This window comes from Sminthopsis crassicaudata, chromosome 2, assembly GCF_048593235.1.
Source record: "Sminthopsis crassicaudata isolate SCR6 chromosome 2, ASM4859323v1, whole genome shotgun sequence".
Taxonomy (NCBI): domain Eukaryota; kingdom Metazoa; phylum Chordata; class Mammalia; order Dasyuromorphia; family Dasyuridae; genus Sminthopsis; species Sminthopsis crassicaudata.
In genome coordinates, this window is record NC_133618.1 from 25,510,472 (window position 1) to 25,537,547 (window position 27,076).

The following is a 27,076-nucleotide window of genomic DNA, read 5'->3' on the forward strand; positions in this document are numbered from 1 at the left end:
CTGGAAGACCAGTCTCTACCCCTTTACTTACCTTGCCTCTATCTAACTATATTTCATGTCTTTCTACTAGAATAGAAACCTTTGAGATTTTTAGCACATCCCCAGTGCCTTGATGAGGCCCAGCATCCAGGAAGCCCTTTCCTACTGCTGGGACTAATTTGCCCCCTTCTCACAGAACTCAGGTCAGTCAGGATCCAGTCCAGTCCAACACTCTTCCCAGTAAAGATTTTACAGTTCAACTGAAGATAACCACGGTTACCTGGCTTGAGAAATTATCTAATCCATGGTTGTTCATCCCCATTCCATGTTATAATAGTACTCATTCTTTCCTTCTCAGAGATGCAGATCAATTAATTCAACAGTAATTTAACAGAATATAAAAATAATCATAATAGTGTATATACACAGTAAAAATTTTTAAATCGCTTTACAAAAAAAGTCTTTAATACATCATGCATACATAAATTCAATGTTTAAAATAAAAAGGCCAAATCCTTGGCTCCCTCCAAAACTATTTCCAATATTTCGGCTGTGTGTATACAGGTATACAGACACTGATGAAGCAGGCAAAGTGGAAAAATACAGGATAAAAAGAAGATAGTGAGGGCAGGCTCAGGCTTGTAACTCTTGCTCACAACTGCCAAGGTCTGAGTAAAATACATAATTGCACCAGGCCAAACAACTTAAGAATTTACACGGGTAGTAAGGAGAGGATGAATGGACAAAAATAAGGCATGTACTCTGCTGCATGGTCAATTGGAAACATTGCAAACCGTTCTCTGATATCCTTCTGTGCATCCTGTAATCTACCACAGAGGAAAAAGTAAACTCCAAGGGACTAGTTTCCCACCACATCTCTAAACCTAATTCCTCCCTGGCTTTTCTGATCGGTGCTGTCTAGCCTTCATTGATCTTTTCTGAGGAATTTCTGAAGTCAGGAAAATGTATTTCCCAATGAAACTGTCTTAGTAGCTGGTGCTAACTGGGACCAATGCTTTGTCCAGCACAGATGTAGCACCAAAAAATCCTGACTTGGGGTTTCTAGACACTCAACACTGTGCTAAGTTCAGGGGAAATTAGAATGGGATATTTCAGCATAGTGTTAATGCAGCAGTGGTAGGAATCAAATGGTCAGGAGCATTATACTTTCCCTCCAGCCCGCAGCTGTGCTTCTTGGTGAGACACTTGATTCAAAACGAGACATTAGGTAAGAACTGATAAGACTGTTAGTCATTTAAATACAAGTAGAGACCAGATTTTGATTCCTTAACCCAGGAACGCCCTTCTCTACACCTCCCCCAAAAAGTCAGGACTTAGAACTGTAGGAATAGTGATTGAGTCATTAAAAGCATTACACAAACAATTAGAAGAGAAAATCATATTTAAAATAAAAGTTCCTAGTCAGGAATATTTGCTCCAAGTCTTCTTGATACTTAAATTGAGGCCATCTTTTGAAGCTCATACTTAATTACAGCATCAGCACCAATTAAGTAATGCCATAGTCCCATTTACTTATCAATTCTTAGAAAATAAGTCTTTTGACTCAGATCTTACAGACAATGGATTAGGGAAGTTTCCCTTCCTTCATGTAAAAGAACTTTCCCAAACTTTTCAAAATTCCACCAATCAATTCTTCTTAATTCCCAAACTGACTTACCTGACTTCCTACTAGTGCCCAGACTTTTTCCTTTACAGATTTTCCTGAAGGAGGGAGAGGAAAGAATGACTAGAGAAACATGAACCTGCTGGGAAGGACCCATCAAAATGCTCTATCTGCTCTAGATTAATAAATGGCAGCAGCGGTCATTGTCGAACAACTTTAATAAGTTTTGGAGTAGAAAGAATTTTGATCTTGTAATTTCAGAAAATCTGGCGGTTGGGCTAATTTAGGCCCACCAAACCTCCATATAAAGTTGAAATTCAAATAAGATTTAGTATTTTTCCCTTTGCCAGCCTCTGAAAGAAATTTTTTTCTGATTACTCTCAAAAAACAGCAAAGCATATATTTCTCATAGCTCATAAAAAGTACTTCTCTGAGAATGTTAGATTTGCTTTTTGTGAATTTCAAATAAAGCCTCTAATCAATTTTGTACTGAATTCTGAAGTAGTCTCCCAAGTTTCACCTCTTGACAACTTGTTGATTTTATTTGCTGCTTGCCTTTTTGAGTAACCCAAATTAAGCCGCCATCAGACTTTGGTTCTTCCACATATAGCTATACACACTATACTGATACATACCGGTGACTGGAAAAACGTCTCAATAATCCAATCCACAAAAAAAGGGAAGGAAACACTGCCATTTTTAAGAGGAATGCTTTCAAAAAATACTTTAGCTCAAGATTAAGAAATTATAATGTAATCTGACAAATTGACTTTTTAAAAACATAACTTTTTAACAAGTTTTTCAAGTTGAGTAAAATGGCACAGAAACCTTTAAACCCAAGGATTGACTACACAGAACTTTTCAGAATAAAACACTTTAAAAAAAATAATAAATAAATACATGTACACACATCATAGTTACATCTTGACATTCTCAGCAACACAAAAGCCTGAAAACCAACACTTCAGTAATAACATGGAGAGAAAAGACTCCCAAGAGCAACTATACAAAAGATGTGATTAGATTAGAATACAGACAAGGTGAATGACAACATTCTGGATGAGACACTGAACAGCTCTGCCTACTGAAGCCAGGCCAGCTTCCCTGAAGAGGCTTCATTCATCGAATGACTATTTTTCCACACAGCAGGCTTAACGTGACTTTACTGAATGAATTTAAACAGGGGATGCTCAATGAATGGCAGAGTCCACCCCTCTATATTCATTTCTTTTAGAGGTTTCTCTTGACATAACTCAAGATTTCTCTTCACAACTTAAAAAAATACTTCTGTCCTTTCTCTCACTTTGATTCAGGTCATATACTCTATTATTATAAAAGCCACTGGAATACATCTCTTTTTTTTTATAAGGGAAAAAAGTCTGCATATTCCATTGTGGTTGTAGAAGGCTCTGGTAGTAACTTCAGACAACAGATCAGGGTAATTTCAACAGCTCAAGGAGAGCGCCCACTGCTCCAAAATAACCCTAGAAAGGCAAAAAAGCCAAGATATTTATTAATAAAGTACACCAAGATTTAAATGAATGCTCCTAAATAATTACTAAAATTAAAGAATAACTGAGAGGTGAAGGTAGCGGAAATGAAACTACCAAATCCAATTTCAAGAATAGTTTCATGTACTAAAATGCCACCAGTAGTATGTGTTCCAGTTTCATCTTAACTATGATAAAACTGGACATTTTAAATATTTATCAAAGAGCTTTTATTGGGAAGAAAGCAAGTGTATGAAATCACACTTTTGAAAACTTAGTTGACGCAATTTTGGATGAAATAAAAAAAGCATGACTTGAAATCTCTGAATGCCTTGGTTCTCAGTATTATCATTCTTTATTGAATTTATTTCTTATTAAACTATGTAGTTTTAAGACTTTTCTGACAGTATTATATAATTTTTTAGAATGGGTAGATTGGGAATGCTGTTTGTATGCTACCATATAGTTGACATGCATTTTGTCTATTCTTTATTACCTTAATAGTTTCATACTATGTATATATCATAGCCAACTTATCGCTTACTAAAAAAAAAAAGAAAAAACCAAAAACATGAAAGATAATGTATTTACACCCACAAATGCAAGTTTGTAATGTATTTTTCTACCTTGTTCTATATATATGGTACATAACATTCAAAAAGAATTTTTTCCTGATTCAGAAAAGTATAAAAAAAGGCAAATCCCCAAATTTTGATAACTGAAAATTGCCAATTGTTTTGCAGTCCTTTCTTACATTGAGTATGTTGTCTTTCTTGGGCCTTTTAGTTAGCTACTGAATGAGTACATTAGACACATTTGAATTTTATTTGGGTTTTTAGCTTGCATTTTAATTCTTTGGTTCTTTGCTGTTTCTATTAAACCAGAAAATTATTTTAATAAATATTATAACACCAACCTACTAACTCTGAACTATGTCTGTTTATTAACCTATACATATTTAATTAAAATCAATAAATAAATACAAAAAAAAAAAAAAAAAAAAAAAAGAATGGTCTGTGGAAAATACACTGAACCTTATTTCATATAAAGATTATTTCTAGTTATTCTGCATGGTTTGAGATTTCTTGTATCAAAGGATTTCCTGCTTCAGATATAACTTCAAGAATGGCAAGATAACCACAGAGAAATGATACAACCATAATCATGATTTTGTTTTATTTTAGCATGGAAAAGCAGGCTATTTCCTACACAATTTCTCTATTTCAGCCAAAAACTGGGAATTTTATTTTTCAATACGGCAAGACCATTTTTAGCTTTATAGCTACATACCTTAGATTACATTCACTGATCCCATGTTGAGCCCTTCCTCCCCAAAAAGAATGAAAATCATCAATGCTCATTATTTTGTACCTCAAATATTATTAATAGAAAAATATTAAGCATGCACTTCAATTTTATTCATGTTTTGTTGAATGGGCTTACCTCATGCTCTGAAAAAAGCGCTTTCAATTGCCCCTTGGACCAATAATCCAAAGCATATGCAAGAAGTCTCATGGAAATGGTATTAATTCGCAAAAAATTTCCAACAAATACCACCTGGTTAATATTCTGGGCACATTGGAAAAAAAAGGAATTAGATTTGAACATAGTTACCATTCCATTTTAAATACCACACCCAAAGAGCATCTTTATGACTATTTAATCAGTAAAACATTCTGAGGGTAGATGGGGAAGAGGGAAAAGTATTTGAGTTTCAGGCTAATGTTACCATGCATGAGTTTATTTATGCTACTTTATAAGGCTTTCCCAGTCCTAAGTCCCCGTCCCATTTCATAGCATGCCAGAAATGAAGAAAGGAAAATAGTCTTGTCTTAACATATTGTATACCCAAATTCTCAGGTATGAATTTCCATCTCCTTCCCCTTCACTACAAAAACTAAATTATCTTGTTACTTGTCTTAGTTATTATACGACTTCAAGAACAACAAAAAATGCAAATAAATTTTAATTCATTGTTTAAAGGAAATAAACATGCCAATATAAAAATTAGTTTGTCCGCTGCTGGATTTTTTTTCTCCTTTGTTTTTTGTGGAGGCAATCTGAGTTAAGTGATTTGCCCAGGGTCACACAGCTAGTGTTTGAGGCCGAATTTGAACTCAGATCCTCCATAGATTGATCCACATAGTTACTCCTAAAATGAAATCCAAAGCTCATATCCTAAAGAAATACACTGATATGTAAGTCTCATGAATGTACATCGGGGATATTCTCAAATATAGGGTGCTCACCTTTTTAAAAATGTCTAATTCTTACTTTCTAAAGTAAAAAAGTATTCGGAGGGGGTGGATTTCCTTATTATTTCAGCCATAACCATATACTCCCAACACCAAACACTTCTATGTTAGCAGCCACTAAATTTGAAAAGCAACATATCCAAAAACATGCTACAACAAAGATAAAACATCAAAACAGCCTCTCCCATCCACTCTATTCATCATCGAGGGTTGTCTCTTCCAGTAAAAAAAGGATCTAGGTTTTTTGGGATGACATCATTTGAAGCCAGGAGATTCTTATATGCCAAAGTCCTTACTTTTGTAAAGAGAACATTTTGCTGGTTGGCTGGAGTCAGCACTTCCCACCAGTGAATTTATAACTTTGTTCAGATAAAGCAAATTTTGTATAAACTTTATCTTTTATATGGTTAAATTTTTTTTTCCTTATCCAGATGTTAAAGTTATAATCTCCTATTCTCTTCTAATTTTATTCTGCTATGACCTGTAACATTTAGGAAATTATCCAATTGGAATTTGTTACAACATATAGGAGATACTGATCCAAGCCTATTTTTTCACCAAATTGCTCTCCCAGTTTTTACCAAATGCATTCCTTGTCTAGTGGACAGTATTCTTGTTATCATCAAACACTTGACTGCTGTCTATTTGCTTATTTAATTCATTCCACTGATATACTTCTCTTAAGGAGGGTAAAAAATTAACTATCACATAGAGACAACAGAGAGGTGCACTGTTAAAAAATGTATCATTCATTGGATTAATACTCCCAGAGCTTAGAATAGATAAAGCTCTAACAAATGCTTATTGATTTACAGTAAACGAGAGTAGGCTACCATGTGTAGCCAGTGAGAAACACCAAATGTGTTCTTTGCCTAGAACACCCAAAGTTAAATTCACAAGGCAAGGATGAGGAAGGATAGATACATTGGCAGAGGGTCCTCCTGGGGCAGAGAAGGAAGACCTTCAGTCCAGTGGGCTTGGACACCCTGCAGTGAAGTTATGAGAGGACACGCCCAGGATGGAAGAGCATAGACAAACTGATCTGCCTTGTTACAGTGAATACACAAATTTGTATTCCCCCATTCTCATCTCCTTGAAGGCAGGAATTGACTGGCTTTTTTGCTTGTTTTTAGGTGGCATAGTGGATAAAGCACTGGGCCCAGAATAAGGAAAATCTTGAGACGGAATCTAACCTCAAACATTTACTAAGCAAGTCATTTAACTTCATTTGTAAAATGGGATTAATTAACCCAGATTGCTGTGAAAATCAAATGAGATGATCACTGTAAAGTGCTTAGTACATAGTGAAAGTTCCATATATTATTACAATATAATAAATACTTAATTCGTGTTGACAAGACTCCCAAATTCATAAAATCAGATTCATTTTAATATATGTGTATGACGGGGCAACTAGGTGGCGCAGTGGACAGAGCACCTGAATCAGGAGGACCTGAGTTCAAATCTGACCTCAGAGCTAACACTTCCTAGCTATGTGACCTTAGGCAATTGCAACCCCAACTGCCTCAGCAATAAAAAAAAAAAAAAGAAAAAGAAAAAGTGTGTGTGTGTGTGTGTGTGTGTGTGTGTGTGAGAGAGAGAGAGAGAGAGAGAGAGAGAGAGAGAGAGAGAGAGAGAGAGAGAGAGAGAGAGAGAGAGAGAGAGATACTGTTCCCCCAAAGTGTATGTGAGGAAATAGCCAACAGCTGAATTATAAGCCATGAGGAATGGAATGAACAACCCAGCCCTTTATAGGTATCTTCCATTATATGTGCAACAGACTCAGCAACTTCAAGAAGTCAAAGACTTTCCAGATAAAACAAACAACACTGCTTAAGAGTTCAAAAGAATGAAGAAAAACCACTGGGAAGAAGACAAGACTATAAGCCTACCCTGATGCTGACCACATGGGACTGCTCTCTAAACAAGAACAAGTAAAACAGAAGGCACTCTGTCCAAGGCTCACCTAACTTTCATATAAACACTTACTCTTGGGGCAGGATACAACCTCTCTCTACACCTCACTCACTTTGTGGGGGGAGGAAAAGGGAAGGGAATTAGAGCTGGACATGACAATCTCCTTTAAGATATCTTTCAGTTCTAAAAGTCCATGATGTTAATAAATATCCATGTCCAAATTCCCTTCTAATTTTGAAGTTAAAAGATTGTTTTATGAATTTAGAGGGTACCAAAACAGCCAAATTTCTGAAATAAAATTTATACAGTTTGTCTGCTACATCTTAAGTGAGATACTATATAACTGTCACTGTCCATGTCAAGTTGTTTACAAAAATAAAGTTAATTCATTGTAAAAGCAAGGATTTCTGAAACTGGTTAGAAGGGGAAGGTCAAAATTGGGAAGGAAAACAAAAGAGAAGGGTATAAAGAGCAGTGATGGCTATTGCTGTTTCCCCTTCCCCAATATTAAGTTTGAGGTCAAAAAACTGAGCCAGGGTACACCCCTGTCTTAAGTCAACCCACTCTCAGGAGCTCTGTACCAAATATCTTCATTCCCAAAATGAGGAAGGGGACAACCCTGTCAACCAGAACTCTTGGAACAATGGGCCTTCAGGTGCCCTCTTTTTGGCCCTTGATTAAAAGAAAATGGATCACTAAACCTGTCCCCAAAGGGGATATTAGGACATCTAGGGCTCATTAGGAAAATAAGGTGACAAATGATACCTCTCTCTAAGATAAGCTGCAAAAGAAAAATTTGCTTGTAAGGGCCTTTAATTAAAACCTACAGATACTTAAAACTATAAATTGGGGAAAAAAAAGAAAAAAAAAAAAAAAAAGGGAGAAGAGACGTTAGTAAGCCACAAAGGAAACTAAAAAAGCCACCCTGTCAGCCGCATGCAGCTTTCTCACCCCAAGCACTAAGGGAATGGACAGACACACATACAAGGTCAATTCTGGAACACAGGGCACTCTGAAGGCAGGAAGGGAAGCGATCTAAAGGCCAGTCCCCATCTCTCCCTTTCCCTTCTGCTGACAGAGGCAGCATTAGGGGAAAGCCAAGGAGTCTAGACTCTTATATACTCTATTCCTTAAAATTCCTTATTTTGACTTGACCAGGTCCCTGCTTCTGCCTCCTATCCCTGCAGGGCAGTTATAATTTGCTTTTTCTGAAGTCCAACTCTCCCTTGATCTTATGGTAGCATTATACCCCTTCCCCCCAAGCCTCTTCTGATTTCTCCCTAATACTTTCTGCTTCAGCACAATGCAGAAGGAACAGGAATGGCTGGTAAGATGAGACTATGCTCAGGTTCATTATCAACAAGTTTTTAGAACACTGGCCTCTACTCCATATTCTCACACTTCACTCCACTAAGAGAAATGTGTTAACGCAAAGAGAAGAAATCTGAAAAAATAACTGATTTTATGGAGCACTTCAAGTTTTTTTAACCTTCACAACAGCTCTATGAGATATCTTGCACAGGTCATCACCCCTATTTTATAAATGATAAACTGAGGCTTTACAGGATTTAAGTGACTCGCCCACAGTCTCAAGAATTCCCGACTCCAGACACACCATTATCAGATTACTGAATGCTGACTTCAAACAGAATTCTCAAATACAGGAGACAAACCCTAAAAAACTAAATCTAAATGCTTCTTTAACATTAAACTACACAACACTCTTATTGCCCGAATGCAGCGAAGATCCGTCTTGGTTCTTTCATAGCCCTGTACAATGCTGCTTGACATCAATGCAACAAGGCAGCACTGTAAAGAAGCTGAAAGCACCAAGAGAGAGGAGCCATCCACAGTCTCCTGGGGCGAGCGACCCAGTTTCCAGGCTCCCTTTCTTCCTCCACCTCCTGGCAGGTTCTTACCTTGCCTTGGTCCCCACTTCGCTCCTCCACTGCAAGCCCACCCCCATCCCACCCCCATCCCCACAGCACCTGCTGCCTTCTCCCTTCCCCTTCTAAATGTCACTTTTGTCTTCATTAATGCCAGAATCTGAGACTTGCCTCATGGCATGTGGGAAGTCTCCTTTCTTTCTCAAAATATCACCAAGAGATTAGTTTCTTTTATTACCTCATTAAGAGCACACATGCGTGCTATTGAGCCAATATTGTTGGTGATGGTGATCAAAGTCGCTCTGGCCAGGTCCTCTTTGCTGACAGCCTCTCTTTTCTCCTTGCTCATCATGTTTCCAAAACTATAATGAGAATATTGAAAACCCAGCACTACATGAGGGGAAAAACAAGGCAGTGCAAAAGGTATTGGAAACTTAGTACAGTTAAAACTCAATTTTGAAAAGAAATAAAATGTTTATTTTAAAACTATAGGGAAATTAGTCAAAGACAAAAATTTGTGTCAACTGAAATACAAAGATATTCTAAACAAATAGGTAGCTGTGTAATATGGTTGCATTAGAATTTTAATAATTAGAAATTAGAAAAATCCAAATATTCAACTGGACTTTTTCTTTGCTTATCATCTCAGTCCATTGAAGGTCATTAGGCCCTCTGAGGAAAGGTCTGAGAAGACTTCGATTCATGGCCTTGAACCTCTTGGCTTCCATTCCTCATCCTGTACCATCCCCAATTCTAAAAGAGCATTTTTTTTTGACCGCTCAACTAGCTAGCTGTTCCATTTAGATTGTTACAGCAAGATGTGTGACACAAACCTGCTATGCAGAAAGCAGCAAAAATGTCTATTTCCTAATTTCCATAAAGAAGATTTAATGAATACAGGAGAATCAGAGTTCCTAGTCAATCGTTCTGGAATTCCTTAAAGTCAAGGTATTTATTAAATAGAATCAACTTTCTTTAAAAAACCTTAGAGGAATTAAAACTAATGTGATATTGATAATTCTTTTTCTTTTACTACATTTTACAAATAAATTTTTATTGTTATCTTTTCATCTCAGCTAAATTTTCTCCTAGTATTTTTCCCTTTACTTTTCCCAGACGCCTATACGATAACAAAAAAGGAAAAGAAAAATGAAGAATCAATGAGAATCCAATCAATTAATATAATGAAAACCTGAAAATATACATAATGTTCTATGAACTTCCCACCTTCATACCTCTGGCAAGGAATCAGGAAATATCTACAATTATAATTGCGCTAGAAAAGTTAAACTGGTTAACTACAACTACAATGATTAATGCAAATTCAACACTGCAAACACACTGAAATCATAATCTATAGTGCAATCATGTATCAGAAAAATTATCAAAAAATGGTGTTCAAAGAAATGTTATAGAGTCACATTTTTAAGTATTTAAACCTAGGCACAAAGCCAACATAAAAATATTTTATTCCCAAATATTTTGAGGTTCCCACCTCTCCCATAGCCAGTCTTACCTAGAGGCTACAGCCCAGCCTGGCAATGAAAACCTCTCATAGTCCCCTCCATAGATATCTCGAACGAGTTTATCCACCTTGGTACTATCTCCACGAGACGCCATTTCAAGAGCCTCTTCAAAAGTGGTACAGCCAGTCAGAAGACAGCAAAGACCAAAAAAGGTTCCTCCCCCAAGACTTTGATTAAAACAAACAAAAACAACAGTATCACACATTGCATCGTTTTCTCCAAACTTCAAAATAAAGACTGACGATAAGAACTTTTTTATGTAACTAAAAACACCCCCCCCATGGAACCATGAACCCCCACACCTCAGTTTATCCAGAGAATTCAGAAACATAGAGATGCCAGTCACATCTAAGAGCAAACAACACAAAAATGTTAACATTTAAGATAATTCATCTCCATGCTCAGAACACATTTACTATTTAATCATCCAAGATAACAAGTAAAGGAAGAAGTGAGTGTCCCAACCGGCATACTAACCTATGACACATTTTGCAATTGAACAATCTTAAGAGTGTTCGTATCATCTCAGATTCAGACAAATGAAGAATGTCAAGAAAATGGAAACTCTAAACTTTTAAGAAAGCATTAAACTAAAAAGTCTAGGTATTAGCAACAATAACAAAAAATTAATGTATCATATGGTGAAATAATTTAAAAACCAAGCTAACGTTAAAATTGTGTTGATGACTTGCTTAATGGACCTTACCTGGTACCTGTAACACGTTTATAATTATCTTTCGAATATACTGCCAAGATGCTAACCCCAGAGCCGATGTTCACCAGAAGAAGAGGATAAGGATTTTTCAGATTGAAGGGTAACTTCCGACATTTTTCAGAATCAGCTGGGTTTTCAAAGTAATAGCACTGTGACCGTCCATTGAATCCCACAGAATCAATGTATAAAATTCCTTTAATTAAGCAGTCTAGTTCATCAAGTTTGCAAAGCTGAAGATCACCTATCTGTAATGAAATAAAAAAAATTGACTAAAATTTTTAAATGCTAAAGGTAAAATCAAATCCTTCCAAGAGTACCCTTCTGCCACGTCCTTCCCCCCTTCCCCTCCAAGGGAAACCAAGGCTAGTTATGAAAGTATAGAACTAATATATGTTTTATAGAAGACAAAGAACAATCTGTTTGAGGAAGGGATTGGGGGAAGGGAACAGAAGACTGTGCTGTACAACGAAATCTAAACAACTCACACATCTAAATATATTCTGCAAATGAAAGCTCAAGCAGGTCTGTTAAGCTGTTTTTCTTCAGCTAAAAACAAATATATCTTTATTAACTGGCCAAGTAGAAAACAAGTCATTCCTTTCATATGCAAAATATATTTTAAAAATTACTAAAGCAGCATGTCTGTTACAGAACACCCACTAATAACCCACAAATAATTGCACTTATAAACAAAAGAACTAAATTAAACATACTCCATATCAAGGGTCTATTCAGATTAATATACTTTCACTGAAAAAAACATCAAGAAACGAGACCAAAGGATAGCATTTTATAGATCACAGTTAAGATTAATACTATGAAATCCTCCTCAAAGGTTAGGGATGTAGCCCAATGATGCTTACTTCTAATAATCTAAGCAAAATGCTTACAAGTTTAAAAAGCATACAACAAAAGCATTTCCATCAGATGATCTGATACTGGGAATATTTATGCTAAGCTAACAAGTGAGATAAGAACAGACTTAAATCAGTCCCTAAATCAGATGAGAGTTGAATTAAGGGAATCAGAGGCTAGTAAAAGGCAGTTTGAGGAGATCTGACCTTGGCCTATAGGAACTATAGACTTCTCTAAGTTGGCAGAGAAGAGCAGCTCTACTGAGTAGGGAGAAGCATACTTAAAACAAGGTACTGGTCTGGGGATATAGGACAGAAGCTGAGGGGCCTGAAGAGAGATGAAGAGCTGAAAGCCAGCTAAGCAGAGCCAACACCTCCAGGGAACAGGCCCAGCAGAGAACAAGGCAACAACACCACCAGCAGATTGAGGCAGCTCCTGGCACCAGAGGCCTGAACCTGACTGCATCCTGCCTCACATCCTCCTGCCTCACATCTTCCCATAAGTCCCTTCTTCACAAGGAAGGTATTTCTATTTGTGAACATAAGCTCAATGTTTATGGAAAAATGTTTTATTATTTTTATTACTACGCTACTTCATTGAAAGCCATTGCTTTTGGAGGAGAAATAGATGATCTACTCCCTTTAGAATATCCTAAGATAAATAAATGCTCATTTGACCTGAAGAAATATCCACCTATTAGCACGTGTCAACTTCTATGGTTACATAATTCCCGAAAACTACTTGAAGTTTTTTCTGATATTTGACAAAAATTCATTTTGTTGATATCTAAACACCTTTATTATTTGTGAAGATGGAAAACTTAATCAGTGATTTTTAAAATATTTCATCATATTCTTTGTTAGATCAAAACCAACCATCCTTCATTAGGACCTATAGATAATCATTGGTTTTTGAATCCTAGATAACATCCAAGGCTTTTTTTTTTTTTTTTTTAATTAATTTTTAGCTACCAAAGAACAAGCATTCCACTGTTGAGGGATTACTTGACTCACTCCTATTCAGCTTGGGGTCCATTATGACTTTTCTTCCATGTTGTATCTAACCAGTCTATCTTTTTACCTTCAAAGATGGTTTGGGTGCCTTGAAGTGTTCTGTCTTGTATTTATTTCTACTGAATTTCCTCCTTATTTCTGACCAACCAATATTGTTCTAGGTCACTCTACAGCTAGGTGAATAACTCACATTTTTTAATACACTAATCCAAGTTATTGAAAATAATATAGCAACATTGTCCTATTGAACAAACTCAAGATGTTATGTAAACATCTCTATTTACACAAAAGGCATATGAGAATTTACCTAAACAATTCATATAATTCATATTTTTAAAACTATTTACTATAATACTTATTAAATAGCTAACTCCTTTTCTATTAACAATTGAGAAGACCCACAATTTCATCAATTGAGCCACATCTCAATAGATGATCAAAAACTTCAGCCTTTCAGCTAATCTTATAGTGAGGAGTCTCAAGCTCCTTAACTGAATTTATTAAACAAAGTTTCATACTCTATCATTACTTTTTGACATTTTCTATACAGGAAATGTCCCAAAAAAATCTTTATTTGGTCAACTATGCAAAGACTTTTGGAATACCCTATGGTTTTTGAATCTGATTTCCACTCATTTTTTTTCAGTAATACAGCTATTGTTACAAATAAAATCATCCCCAGGATGAATCCCTGTGGGGCTGACTCTGCAGACTACCCTGTCCAGATGAATGAGATATAATATAACTTTATAGATAATTTGAATAACCATATAACAAACTGTAACGAATGATACCTTAAAAGTTCTTTCAAAGAAAAGTAGGATTATGACAATCATGTGAAATTGCTTTCTTCATTATCACCTCTCAGCATAACAGTCCAACACCCAAGTATTTAAATGTTTGTGATATTGAAAAATAAAAAATAAAAATTCATTTTAGAGGTATTAATGGAATTCTAACACCTGAAAGAAGGGATGGGAGGACCTCTCAGGGTCACTAAATGGACCAGGTGAAGGGATGGGATGGGAATTGAGAACTATGAAATTAAAAAAACAATTTAATTTAGAGTTAACCATTTTAGCTTTTAAAGAGAAAGAGAAATAATTCTTTTATAAGGTTAGATGTTGAAGAGCTAAAATCACAAATCCTTTTTTACCAGTAATAACAGATTAAAATGTCAAGTAAACCATTTTCCTAGCCTTAGGTGACTCAGAATGACAGTTAATTAGGTCCTGATAACTTTTAAAGCCCTAAGTAATAAGACAATCCCTCTGACAAAAGAAAATAAACAAACAAAAAACAAATTCCTCTATTTAAACATGTCACCACTGCTAATAATTTAAGACACTTTCCACCTATTGATGGATACTGTTAAAACATGAATTGTATTGCACCTGAAAAGTGCTGAATCTGAAGTTCAAGGATGTGGAGTTTCAATCTCAACTGTTTAGCTTTTACTACCTGTGTGACCTTAGGCAGGTTCCTATTTAGGACTCAGTTTCCTTATTTATAAAATAAGGGGATTGAACTAGATGACTCAAATGTCCTCTAAGGTCTCTTTCACCTCTAAATCTATTATCCTGTGATTCTAAGGAAAAATTTTTCCCCAATAATATAGTTTTAAAATAGGTTTCTTTTAATTAGCATAAAGTTTTTTTTTCTTTAACTTCAATTAAAGAAGAGATAGGGAGAACCAAGATCAGAGAAACAAGGAATACATACTCATATTCTAGCAGCTTTTCTTGATTTTAAAGTCTCATAGTCCTTCAGGACATAATTACCAAAAAAAAAAAAAAAAAAAAAAAATTGACTTTGCTTTGCTGTATTTACACATCTCTAGGCATGAATGGGTCTTTACCAGCAAGTGCCCTTCAGCCCAAACAGGAAACTAGTACTGATAATAGGATGTAAGAGGCAGAAGAGGACAAATGAGAAATGAACTCAGACTCAGCAGAGCCTCCTGCCCTGACTCCCTTTCCTTCTCATTTCTTGTTCTGTAAAATAAAATCCCCACAGTCCCCAATGCAGAGCTGGTAGGTTCAAGGAGAAAAGGAAAGCAGGAAACAAACGTCCCTACAGTGTTCCAAATAATGTTAAGCACTTTACAAATATAATTTCACTGGAATCCCACAGAAACCCATTTTACAGATGAGGCAGCCAAAGTGAAATAACTAAATGTCTGAGGCTGGATATGAACTCCAGGCCTTTCGCTATATCATTCGCTATACCACAGCCACCTCCTCCAGTTCTACAAAGTGTGTTCTGTGAATGTAATCTATTATCACCATCATGACATATTACAGGGAAATTCAGAGACAATTATATTCTCTATGTCAAATATTTCTCCTCCAGAAAAGCTCAAAAGTTTTAGGCCAACATCACATTGTGGCACATCAATTCTATTCAACTCAAAGAATTTTTGCTCTTCAGGGATAATGTAAGAGGAAGGAAAGGAGAGTTTCTAGCATACCTCCTCAAACCATTCATCTATTCATTCCTAATCTCCATTATACCTGTGTTCTCTAGAATTAGAATGCTGAGAACTTTGAAAAGTCCTTAGAAATCATCCAGTCCAATCCTCTCATTTTAGGGGTAAGGTGACTAAGCTTAATTAAAAATCACAAAAAACCCTAATATCCAGATTTTCAGTCTCTGTTATTGCATTTTACACATCTCTCTCTTCTCTCTCTCTCTCTGTCACACACACACACACACACACACACACACACACACACACACACACACACACACACACAAATAAGTCTGTTCTTAGCCTGCTCTGTAACAGTGATTTTAAGACATAAAAACACAAATTTCAAGTAACAATTAAGTTTGCTACATTCTTTCTAACATGAAACTTAGGTAAGACTGAGCAGGCTAATGTTAATAAGATATTTCTTTGAAGGCACAGACAATATTTGTATTTTTTTCAATTAATATTTGCCTGTCTTCCATTAATTCTTTTAAAAACAAAATTGAGTCATTTGGTAGTAATTCTAGAAATAATCTAAGAAGTAAAGATTATGGACTGAGTGGGATATATGGCCTTAGCTTTAAAAATTGCTTTTCAAGCATTTCCTTCCCTGTTTGTGGCTTTTTATTTATTTTATTTATCATAGAGACCAAAGGAAAAAAACAGAGACCAAAAAAAATTATACTTTAAGGGCTGATTCTTGCCATCGCACATCAAGAAGCCAAAAAGCTACATATATTTATCAATCCCACTTTGTTATTGGTTTATTTCCAGATCAAAATTAATTTGAACTTGATTTAAAAAACAACAACAAAAAATACCCTCTACATTTAGAAGGCCAGGACTTAAAATAATGAAGCAGATGGAAATATTTCCATCATAATCTATAGTACTATTTTAAGAGCAAAGCATTATAGACTATAAATTGTATATAAGCTAAAAAAAAGAATGCATACTGTGAGAAAATCCTGCTCAAATTTGTATGCTCCACCTCCAGTGGCACAAAAGACAGTGTGGAGACTTGAGAAGTTTTTATCTCTGCCCATTTGAATAAAAGCAGGCATGTCATGAGTAGGAAAGCGTATAAAGTGTAGATTGCCTTTACGTCCACACAAGGTCAAATCCTTCAATTCAAGGTGGACATCCCGAATGCCTGTGGACCCATATGCCACGTTTGAGGTTAGGTATTTCCTAATGCTTTTAAGACTTTCCACTTCCTCCTCCTCTTCTTCAGCAGTGATATCTTTGGGTTCGAAATAAACCAGCTTGACCAGGGTTCCACCAATATCCAAGCCAAACCACGGAAAGACTATATGGGAAATAAAAGGGAAAAAAAAGAAAAAAATTCTTATTTTTTTCTGCAGCTGCAATAACCAACAACGATAAACTGTAATTCTGCCTACCAGTTAAACTAAGCAATCTAGGTTCACTCCCTACAGTTTTACAAGTGGATTGCAAAAATTTTAATTGCCTTATTTTCAATATAATTCTGGAGAATAGTCTTATGCTTATTACCTACTCTAAGCATAGGCACTATTTGGTGGTGAAATGCACTACTTTAAAAAGGTCAAAACTTAAAGCACTTCATTAAATGGAACCTCATGAACTATCCATACTTTTACAATTAAATTATAAAGTTCCTCTCATTTTCATATTTAATTGACAAATCTAGAAAACATCAAATTCAAAAAGTTATATTCAGATCAAAAAGAAGGCACACTTCTCTGAAAGCAGCTTTTTCCTAACTTTTACCTTATTTAACTTCTAACAGTCAGGAAGATACTGTGATTCTGAGATAATTAAAATTTCTCCAGCAGGACAAGGTCTAAAAACAACTAAACAGAAACTCATCTCAGCGTATAAGGAAAAGCACACAATGAAATAAAATCTCAGAATCACATATGAAAACAAAACTAGGACAAAGGTCAAATTTAGAAAATAAAATGAGTGTTCTATTATTCTATAGGATTTAAACAATGCTGAGTTTCATAGTCAAATAGTTTCTACATTTTAAAATAATGAATCATAAATACAAACATTTGGAAAAATGGATTTAAGACTGCTGTTCTTCCTTACTATGAGCCTAAAGGAAGAAGAGCTATATAGTTCTAGCTTAACTACAATGGGGAGGAAAGGTAGTACTATAATTAAGTTCTAGTGCATTGAATTGTCCTCCTGGGTCACCAGAAATAAAGAATGCTAGGGCGCAAGTTTGTAATCTAAGTAAAACATACTAGTAACAGGAATTGAATTGGACATGCTGTTTACCTAAAAGGGGGATTTTAAAGGTGAGTGTGAAGACTTGGAAAAGAAAAGCATGAAAGAAAACCATATATCATGGGATCAAAGCTAGAAGAGATCATTTTACAGGTGACAAAACTAAACCCAGAGACATCAAGTATAGTCAGAAACAGAACTGGAAATACAACTCAGGGAATATAACCCTAATCTAATCTACCACTTTTGCCACCGTGTGCAAAAAATATTCTTTTAAAAAGGGAATACAGAAAACAGAGGCAGCCAAAAGTACCATCTCATATATCTTCCCTTTGTCCCTCTAAGCCTACATAGCATTTTAGCCTCACACTTATTGCTCATACACTAAAAATGACTAACATTTATATAGCTCCCCAACAACCTCAGGAGATATTATTATCCCCATTTTACAGATGAGGAAACTGGGGCAAATAGAGGTTTAAGACTTGCCCTGGGTCACAATGCTAGACTCAAAGGCCAAATTTGAACTCAATTCTTCCTGATGTGAAGCCTGGCACTCTGCCTCATTAAAGCCCTACTGATCACAGCATCAGAACATAATTATCTATATATGAAATATAGCACTGCCCAAAGGATTATGTAAAACAAATCAACCAATTAACAAGTATTCGTGAACCACCTACAAAGAAAAAAATTAAACTGTCCCTAAAACTCAAGGATCTTATATTGATATCACATATAAAAAAAAAAACTAATGAACCAAATGACATGTGCTTTTATTTATCTACTTTAAAGGAATATACAAAAGTTATCTATTATCTTATTCTCCCAACCTCTAAAATTCCCTTTCACATCAGACCATAGCAATACAAATGCTCCAAAACATTTATTTGGCTCAAGAAAAAAAAAAAAAAAAAACAAAACCTACTTGACTTCACATTTTAATTAAGAAATCCAAAAGAAAGTTGCAAAACAAAATAATATTTGTCTGAAAGTATCACCAGAACAAAGGAGAAATTTAAATCATCCTAAATAGTAAAGAGAGTTTGAGAACCCAATCTTATATTCCTTGAGGCTAAAGGCCACTTTTTATTAAGAGTAGTTTACCCTTTAAAGTCAAGTTTTCCCACACTGGAGTAACAAAGAGCATAAATCAATATCTTGTTTTTAAAAATATATATTCTGCACATGAATACATCCTCTAAAAGTACAGAAATATGAAAGTTCTATCTAGGTTTATATGTAAAATGAAAGATCAGAAATCACACAATTAAAATTCATCCTTGCAACCGGAAACCAAATAGATACCCATCAGTGGGAGAATAGCTGAATAAGACATAGTATATGAATGTAATGGAATATTATTGCTCTGTAAGAAATGATCAGTAGGCTAATTTCAAAGAGAGGCTGGAGAGACTTACATGAACTGATATTGAGTAAAATGAGAACCAAGAAAACATATAGAATACAGAGAAAACAAGATTATGTGATGATCAACTGTGATGGAGTAAGCTCTTTTCAACAATGAGATGATTCAGGCCAATTTAATAGTCTCCTGAAAGAGCCATCTGTATCCAGAGAGAGGATTATGGGGACTAAATGTAGATCACAACATATTATTTTCACCTTTTTTGTTGTTTGCTTATTTTCTCTCTTTTCTCCCCTTTTGACCTAATTTTTCTTGTTTAGCATGATAAATGTAGAAATATGTTTAGAAGAATTGCACACAAAATTTAATCTCTATTGGATTAGTTGTCTAGGAGAAGTGGGGTAGGTGGAAGGGAGGGAGAGAGAAAAATTTGGAACACAAGGTTTTGCAAGGGTGAATGTTAAAAAAAAATATCGTTACATAAAAGCAGTTATTAAAAAATTTTAAGCTATTATAAAATTTTTAATAAAATAAAATTAATTCTTGTAAAATCCCAGAATTTTACTCATCTGACATAGAAAAATACAGAGTGCATCCCTATGCAAATGGACTAAAAGTCTGAATGCTACTTATAGCAAACACATAACTTAAAAATTCCTGACTCTGGTTTCTGCTTAATGATACAAAGTGTCCCAAAAACAGTTTTAATCTTTAATAGTTTAAAATCACACGGACCCTTTTGGGACTGCCAATATTTGTTAATTATATAAATCAAATTAAATTCTCCTACTTTAAGTTTCTATGTCTGTAAAACTTTAACATATGTACATTATTAAAACTTGTTAGCTTTTTTTTACTGTTTGAAAATAGCAACAACTTACATATATCCGAGAATTCAAAGCACCTGCACCCTGCTTTTGACAAACTAAATATTGGAATTTTTCAAAAAACTAAAGTAGAAATACTTCAGTATTAAAAGAAAAAAGATAATAATGATAAGATGGATAATAAAAGTTACCATATATGCCTCTTTTCACAGTTTCTCATCTTGATAATGAATGAAACTGTTCATCCTCACAAAAACTGCTATGGTGAAAGGTCTATTAGTAGTTAAGTTTTTTGATGATTTAAACTTAATCTGCTATATAATCTACAATTCCATTATTTCCTAATGTTTTGCCAATCAAAAAGCTCAGGAAATATCATTACTATAGTTTGCTTTGTAAAGTTAAGTCAAAACAGCATTAATAAATCTACAGGATTATTCATATCTTCTAAGGTTCTAAGCAAAGCTGGCATAATTGTCTTGCTAAACTGTTAGCTGCAAAACTATACAATAAAAAGTCTTCACACTTTTATCTCCTTGAAATAATTCCTTTTAACTTATTAAGTGTCATGGTTGCCCTTACATTAATTTTGTCAGAATTTTCACACTAGAATTTTTCCTTTGGAAAAGCTGAGTTTCTGAAATAAACTAAGGCATTTATATTCTGAATCATTTCCCGATGGAAATTATACAGTTAATCACACTAAGTTAATATCCCTGTTATTTTTAAAAACATTATTTACCATCCTTAGGGGAAAGGTATAACCCTTACACATTACCATTAAGTTTCCATATGCAACATATAAATAAAATATAATCAAATAATGAGAGATGCTTATTTCTGCTTCCACAAAAAGGGTAGTAAACCAGGGAATCAACGTTTATACAACACAGTGGTCTCCAATAAGTTTTTGTTTGGAGATAATATATAACATTATTCAAAGAAACATTGTAATGAGTGTTTGACAGCATACATCCAATTACTAGCACAAATATGTAAAGGAAGAAATGCTCCCAAAAACTCAAAAAGACAATTACTACATAAGGAAAAGGAGATATCAAGTTATGAATCCTGAGAGACTCTGGATCAAAGCTTTAAACATAAATTGGCTTTAAAGAGCAAATGTGGAAATTTCTCTCCTCCCTCCCCCCCCCACTCTTTTTACTGCCTAGTACTAAATATGGTTTTTCTCTTCTCTCTATAATTTAAGTAAGATGTGTCTGATAACATAATATACAGTTCTTTTTACTTGTCCTCTCTCCAGATAAACAAGAGAGCAGAAATGCTGAAACCTGGAACTATATTATTATTCAAATGTATGATTCCTATGTGCAGACCATTGAAGCCCCTAAAATACAATATACACTACACCATTTTACCACCATATAATTCACTTTCCTTTTGACTATATTTAGATACTGCCAACGTTTTATATTCCTTGCTTTATTTCTGTGAGAAGACAGGCCATGTTTGCTTTAGTTTCACATATATTTAAAGTTGGCAAAAAAAAAAAAAACACTTTATTTGAAAGCAAAAAAGCTAATCATTTTATCACAAGCGTTGGCTAGAGTTTCAACTAAATTGAAGGCTTTAGAGAGAATGCAAAGTGCCATGGCATCTCCCAGCACACTCAAGCTTCACTATGCTCCTCTTTGCCCCAATTTGGCAAACGTTGTTATAACTTGGTGCAGGTTCCTGGCTCTGTAGTACTAAGAAGAAGAGAAAACAAGGGTCTACAAAGTGGATCTGTGTTTAATCAACTCTGTAATAGAGGCGTGGAGCCATTTTTAAAACCAAGTTATTAAACTGGCACACTGCAGCAAGGCTGGCACTACTTGAGCCTGAGCTCCTCGAGTGCGCTCCTGTCCATATGCCAGGTGTGCCTTCCTCACCCATTAGCCATGGGCATCTTTTTTTTAAACCTCTCCTAGAATCTCTGCTTTCCCTTAGTTTGTACATCTCATCTAATCCCATGCAAAGTGAGCTTCCTTTGCACTCATTTTTATCAATGAACAGGCCTGAAAGCACATTCTGTGCCAGGTTTAAGTTCCAACAAATTCTCAGAGAGAAAAGTGAAAACATTAGCCTCCTTTTCATCCCCCATATACACCATGCTTGCCCCTACCCCTCAGCCTTTGTTTCTTCTGTAGACCTCAATTTGCTCTGTACTTCCAAATCCTACTCAAATTCCTTGAATGTATGTAGTTTTTTTTTTCCTCTATCCCCTCCCCACTTTAAATAAGGAACCTTGGGGCACCTAGGTGGCACAGTGGAGAGAGCACCAGCCCTGAAGTCAGGAGGACCTGAGTTCAAGTCTGGTCTCAGACACTTAACACTCGCTTAATCCCAATTGCCTCAGCCAAAATAATAATAATAATAATAAGGAACCTTTAGTTGTTCAGGGAGGATCATGTATACCTTGCTGCTACTCCTAGTTTTTCACCAACAATGTTTTTAAGTTGTCACCTAAGCTCTCAAGGCCTCAATGTCATCTATAAGGTACTATCAAACTATAAAATTTATTCAGAGAAAAAAAGCTACATACATTCAAGTAATCTGAATATTAAAGCAGGAGGTAAGAGGCAGCAAATTAAAAGCTACATTATTTCACCCTTATATAAACACACCAATGAAGAGGATAAGAGATCAAAAAACCAAAGTAAATCTTCCAAATTTCCCAGTCATTTATCCAGCAAAATAAAAATCAGCACAATTTAATATCAATAAAGTGTCAAAGCTGCCTCTCCTCTTTCAACATAAATGATTGTAGCTCTACCAAGTTTCAAATGTCAACAATTTTTTAGGCAAGTAAGACAAGGTCAGCAACATGGCACACATGGTTTTTTGCAATTGTATTGTGGGCCTAACAAGGTAACCTGATCTGTCACTCAGATAAGAACATCTGAAGAAATAAACAAAGGGTGGCTTCTTCTCCCGAGCATAACTCACTTGATCTCCTACAAAAACACTAGCTGTTAACTATATTCTCTCAGACTTACTCTCTACAATACATGTGGTACAGAAGTGAATCTTCTCTCAGTTTCATACTGGATTAGGAGGTCATGCCTGATTACGCTTTTGGAAAGTTAAGTTTTATGCACTGAAATTAATTTAAATATCAAGTTTAACTGGTCATTGTGTTATTAAATATAAAGTTCCTAATTAACGACTTTAAAAAGTGGTGTCATGCAATGAGGATCATAGCTGAAATTTTTAGATTATGTGGCCAAGCCATTTTATCCTAACCCTATTTGCCTTAAGAACTACACTTTCAGCCAAGGAGAGAAACAGGATTTCTCCCAGTTTAAAGGAGGCCGGCCAGTTGTCTAACTGCAGGGAAGGGTCATCTGGGCTCGGGATGTAGGAGTTGAGAGAGAGGTCTTTGTTTATAGGGAAACTAACGGGCCCCCGAAGAACAGGTCCAGAACTCGTCGGGGAGGCCGGAGCAGGAGCAGCTCTCGGGGCCCATCAGGAAAATGGTTCGCCTCCCAGGAAAGGGTTTTTAATCTCACAAAAGGCAAATATCGAGGGAATCAACGGAAGACCACCTGCAGGGTCAATGCCCTACGAGAGGTGGGGGCGGGGCGTGCTTAGCGTCCAGCGCCCAGAAAAGGGCTAAGGGGCAAAGGGGGAGGGGACAACGGGGTCGAGGTTCCAGGAGTCCCCTCCCCCCTCCCTTCGGCAATAACAGGCAGAACTGGCCCAACCCATCTCCTCCCACCTCGCCGCTAGGGCGGGGCAGTGAGAACGAATCAAAAATCTACGTGCGGAGGGGGGGGAAGCCCCTCCCAACTAAACTCCCCCAGGCCCGGCAACAGCCCCAGGAAGGCCCGTGCCTAGCCCCTGGGACCCCCCTCCCCCGCTCGCCGCCTCAGGGGAGGGGGCGGTCCTCAGGCCTGGCTAGGCGAAAAGGACTCCTTAAGTCCTTCCAACTCGGCCAGGACACCGCCTAGACCCCTCCCACCCCCGGTGACTTTGGAGATTTGCAGTGAGAAACGAAGGGGAAGAAAACGGGGGAGACAAAATTTGGAGCTAAAGGTTAAAGGGTTCGGGATTTTTTGGAGGAAAAAAGAAAAGAAGAGGTGGGGAAAGCAAGGGAGAGGGTGGGGGAGAAAGGAAGGGGGAAAGTAGAGGGGATGGCGGCAGAGGAGGGGGTGGGGAGAGCAGAAAGAGAGAGGGACGGGGCGAGCAGAGGGGGAAGGTAAGAGGAAGGAGGCGGGGCGAGAAGAGAGGAGGGAGGGGGAGGAAGTGAACAGAAGAGCGGGTAGGAGGGAAGGGGCCGGGCAAGAAAGAGGGGGTAAGGAGAGGGCGGGGCAAGCCGAGGAAAAGGGAAACGAGGGGGCGGGGACAGAGAAGGGGGAAGGGAAAGGAGGGGGCGGGGCAAAGAGGGAGGGGGAACGAGGAGCGAAAGAAGCGGAGATGGGCGGGGCGGGGTGCGGAGGGCGTGGCCAAAGAAGGGAGAGGAGGCGCGCACCCACGCGCGACCCCGAGGCTCGCGAGCACGCGGGCGGGGGGCGCGCCCCGTCTCCGCCAGCCTCCGCAGTGGGGCGGGGGCGCGCGCGCGGGAAAAAAACGGCGGCCTGGGGCGGGGGAGACGAGCGGGCCGGAGGGCGGGCCCGGGGCTCGGCGGCGGGGCCGGCCGGGCCAGGCGTCACTTACGCGGCCGGTTCTTCTTGAGGCTCTCCAGGCGCTGGCGGGTGGCGTGCGTGGCGCCGCTGTAGGAGCCCGGTCGCTCTCGGTTCATGCCGCCTGCCGCTCCCCGACACTGGCTGTCAACGGTCGCGGCGGCGGACGACGGCAGGGAGGAGGCGGCCGAGGTGCTGCTGGCCCGGCGACGGGCGGGCTCTCGCCTCCGCGGCTCCAGCGCTGGCCCCCCGGGCCCCGGCTCTCCGGACGAGGACGACGCGGAGGTCGGCGGCCCCGAGGGTGTACCGGCTGAGGCAGCAGAAGCCCTAGCTTGGTGCTCCATAGGCGCTCCGGGCCGACCCGCTCCCATCAGCTGCAGCCGCCGCCTCTCCCGCCCGAGCCAGCCCCCCGTGCCCACCTCCTCCTCCTCCTCGGCCGCTGCTACCTCAGCCGACGCCCCGCCCTCCACGGGCCTCCTCCCCGTGCGCCGGCGCAGAGCGAGCCAATCGCGGCGGCCCGCCCAATGGGCTCCCGGGATGGGGGAAGAGTGATTGCATAGCTATCCAATAAGAGAGGCGCAGGGTGGGCGGAGGGAAGGGAGGCAAACCGGCAGGAAGAGAAGGAGGGGGTGGGTTGGGAACCGAGAAAGACACGTTCTTATCCAATCGGCTCTGGAAGATGCAGAGTGATGGAGGGTACACTCAATTGAAGAATGTCCCCTCCTCCCATCGTCCCGTGGGCGGGAAGACTGCTATAAGGAAAGGAGGTGGAACTCGGCGCTCCCGCCTATTCCAGGCTCCCTCCCCCTGGTGGCGCTGCCCCGCCCCCTTTCCGCCAGGCTCCCCCTCCCCCCAAACCCTTCCCCCCCAAATCATGTCACTTGCCAAAAATAACTTCAACCGCCCCCTAAATAACGTCACCTCAAAAAGTTTTAAACCCCCCAGGACTCCCGCCAAAAATAACCTTCCAAACTCCATCCTTCCCAAAGCTCCCCAGTTATTTTCCAAAATCCAGCTCCTTTATATTGTAAATTCACCCCCTCGAAAATGTGCCTCCGAAAACCCCAGTTCCCCATAATGCTTCCATCCCAAAAACCCTTTCAGAATCCTCAGGATTCGCGGTAATCTCTAAAAATAGCCTCCCAAGCTCTATGGAAGTGCCAAGATTAGCCATCAAAAGTAACCCCGATTATAAAATCACCTCACCCTAAAAAATTATCTCTTGAAGCTCCAGAATTCTCAGATCCGCCCCCCCAAAATCTTACCCACAGAAATTAACTTCGGAAAGAAGACTCCGTAGTCCCTCAGCTCCCCATCACATAACCAGCCCAAAACTCTTAAAAATAACCCCCTCCCATCACCTATGCCTCCAAAAATAAGCTCCCAAATCCCAGCTCCTGGACAACATGACCCCAATTCCCAAACCCAGCCATTTATAAAAATAATGTATCCCCCCAAAGTACCGTCTGAAACCTCAGCTTCCCATAACTGCCCCCCAAAACCCTCTAAAACCCGGCCTTGAATAAAATCACCTTCCAAATGTGCTTAACATAAAATAAACTCAACAAAAGAAGCCTAAAGCCCCACAGGAAGGCTGACCTCCAGCCCCTCTGATACCCCTCACTCCTCTTGGTTCCTTCTCCAGAGAAGCAGCTAGGGGGCGCACTAGACAGAGCCTCAGAGCTAGGGCAGGGAAGCCTGAGTTCAAATCCAGCCTCAGATCCTTACTAGCTGTGTGACCTGAGCAAGTCATTGTACCTCTGCCTCAGTTTCCACAACTCTAAAGTGGGGCTCCTACTAGCACCCTCAGGGTTAGAGAGCGTTAAATAATCTTTGTAAAGTGCTTAGTCCAGCACAGTACACAGTAAGTGCATATTAAGTGCTTTTTCCTTCCTTTCAGAGGAAGTCAGGAGCTAACAAATGTCTAGACTCCTTCAAAGGGCCTGACAGGTAGACCCCATCCCATTCACACTTTGCTGCTTTCTGACTCTTCCTCCCAAGGGCCCTAGCTAAGGGGCCTCCAGCGGGTCAGTGGCAAACCGCCCAAGCAGGGGCAATCATTTGTGCCTTTGGGTCTCAAGGTGCTTTGAAGCAGTGAGTAACCATCAGGCTTTCTCTCAGCTGGCCGGTTGTAAGACCTGTGTGGCTGAAGACATACCACCGAGGGGCACTTCTTCCTATACTTTTTATGTTTCTATCCTTTCTGCATTGGTGAAATGTGCCTGGTGCTGGGAGAGAATAAAAGGACGTAGTCTCTATGGCAACTACCAAGAGAGAGAGGTTAGAAATCCCCGGCCGCCCGGAA

General features: G+C 38.4%; 1 protein-coding gene across 4 annotated transcripts; it reads right to left on the bottom strand.

The window, feature by feature from the left end:
• Positions 1-424: 424 nt before the first annotated feature.
• PANK2 (pantothenate kinase 2) lies at positions 425-25,235 on the bottom strand. 4 transcript variants are annotated; one of them, XM_074285484.1, is made up of 7 exons: positions 24,806-25,235; positions 16,690-17,042; positions 11,384-11,637; positions 10,668-10,844; positions 9,390-9,513; positions 4,537-4,662; positions 425-3,087 (listed from the first exon to the last, which is right to left on the bottom strand). In XM_074285484.1, exons 1-7 carry the CDS (start codon positions 25,140-25,142, stop codon positions 3,037-3,039), a joined length of 1,422 nt encoding a protein of 473 aa, XP_074141585.1. In that variant the 5' UTR covers positions 25,143-25,235; the 3' UTR covers positions 425-3,036. The 4 variants fall into 4 exon arrangements, with proteins under 4 accessions (XP_074141585.1, XP_074141588.1, XP_074141589.1 ...); XM_074285487.1 differs by lacking the exon at positions 16,690-17,042 and having other exon boundaries at positions 24,806-24,941; XM_074285488.1 differs by lacking the exon at positions 24,806-25,235 and having other exon boundaries at positions 16,833-17,039.
• Between the last annotated feature and the right edge of the window lie 1,841 nt (positions 25,236-27,076).

What these genes read in the sequence shown, in the direction of transcription:
- PANK2 (XM_074285484.1), bottom strand. Translation starts at nt 25,142, where the DNA reads ATGGGAGCGGGTCGGCCCGGAGCGCCTATGGAGCACCAAGCTAGGGCT. An exon ending in CCTCAAGAAGAACCGGCCGC is followed by an intron (nt 17,043 to 24,805) that starts GTAAGTGACGCC and finishes TTTCCCATATAG; the next exon opens with TCTTTCCGTGGTTTGGCTTG. An exon ending in GGCTGGGCTGTAGCCTCTAG is followed by an intron (nt 9,514 to 10,667) that starts GTAAGACTGGCT and finishes TTCTCATTATAG; the next exon opens with TTTTGGAAACATGATGAGCA.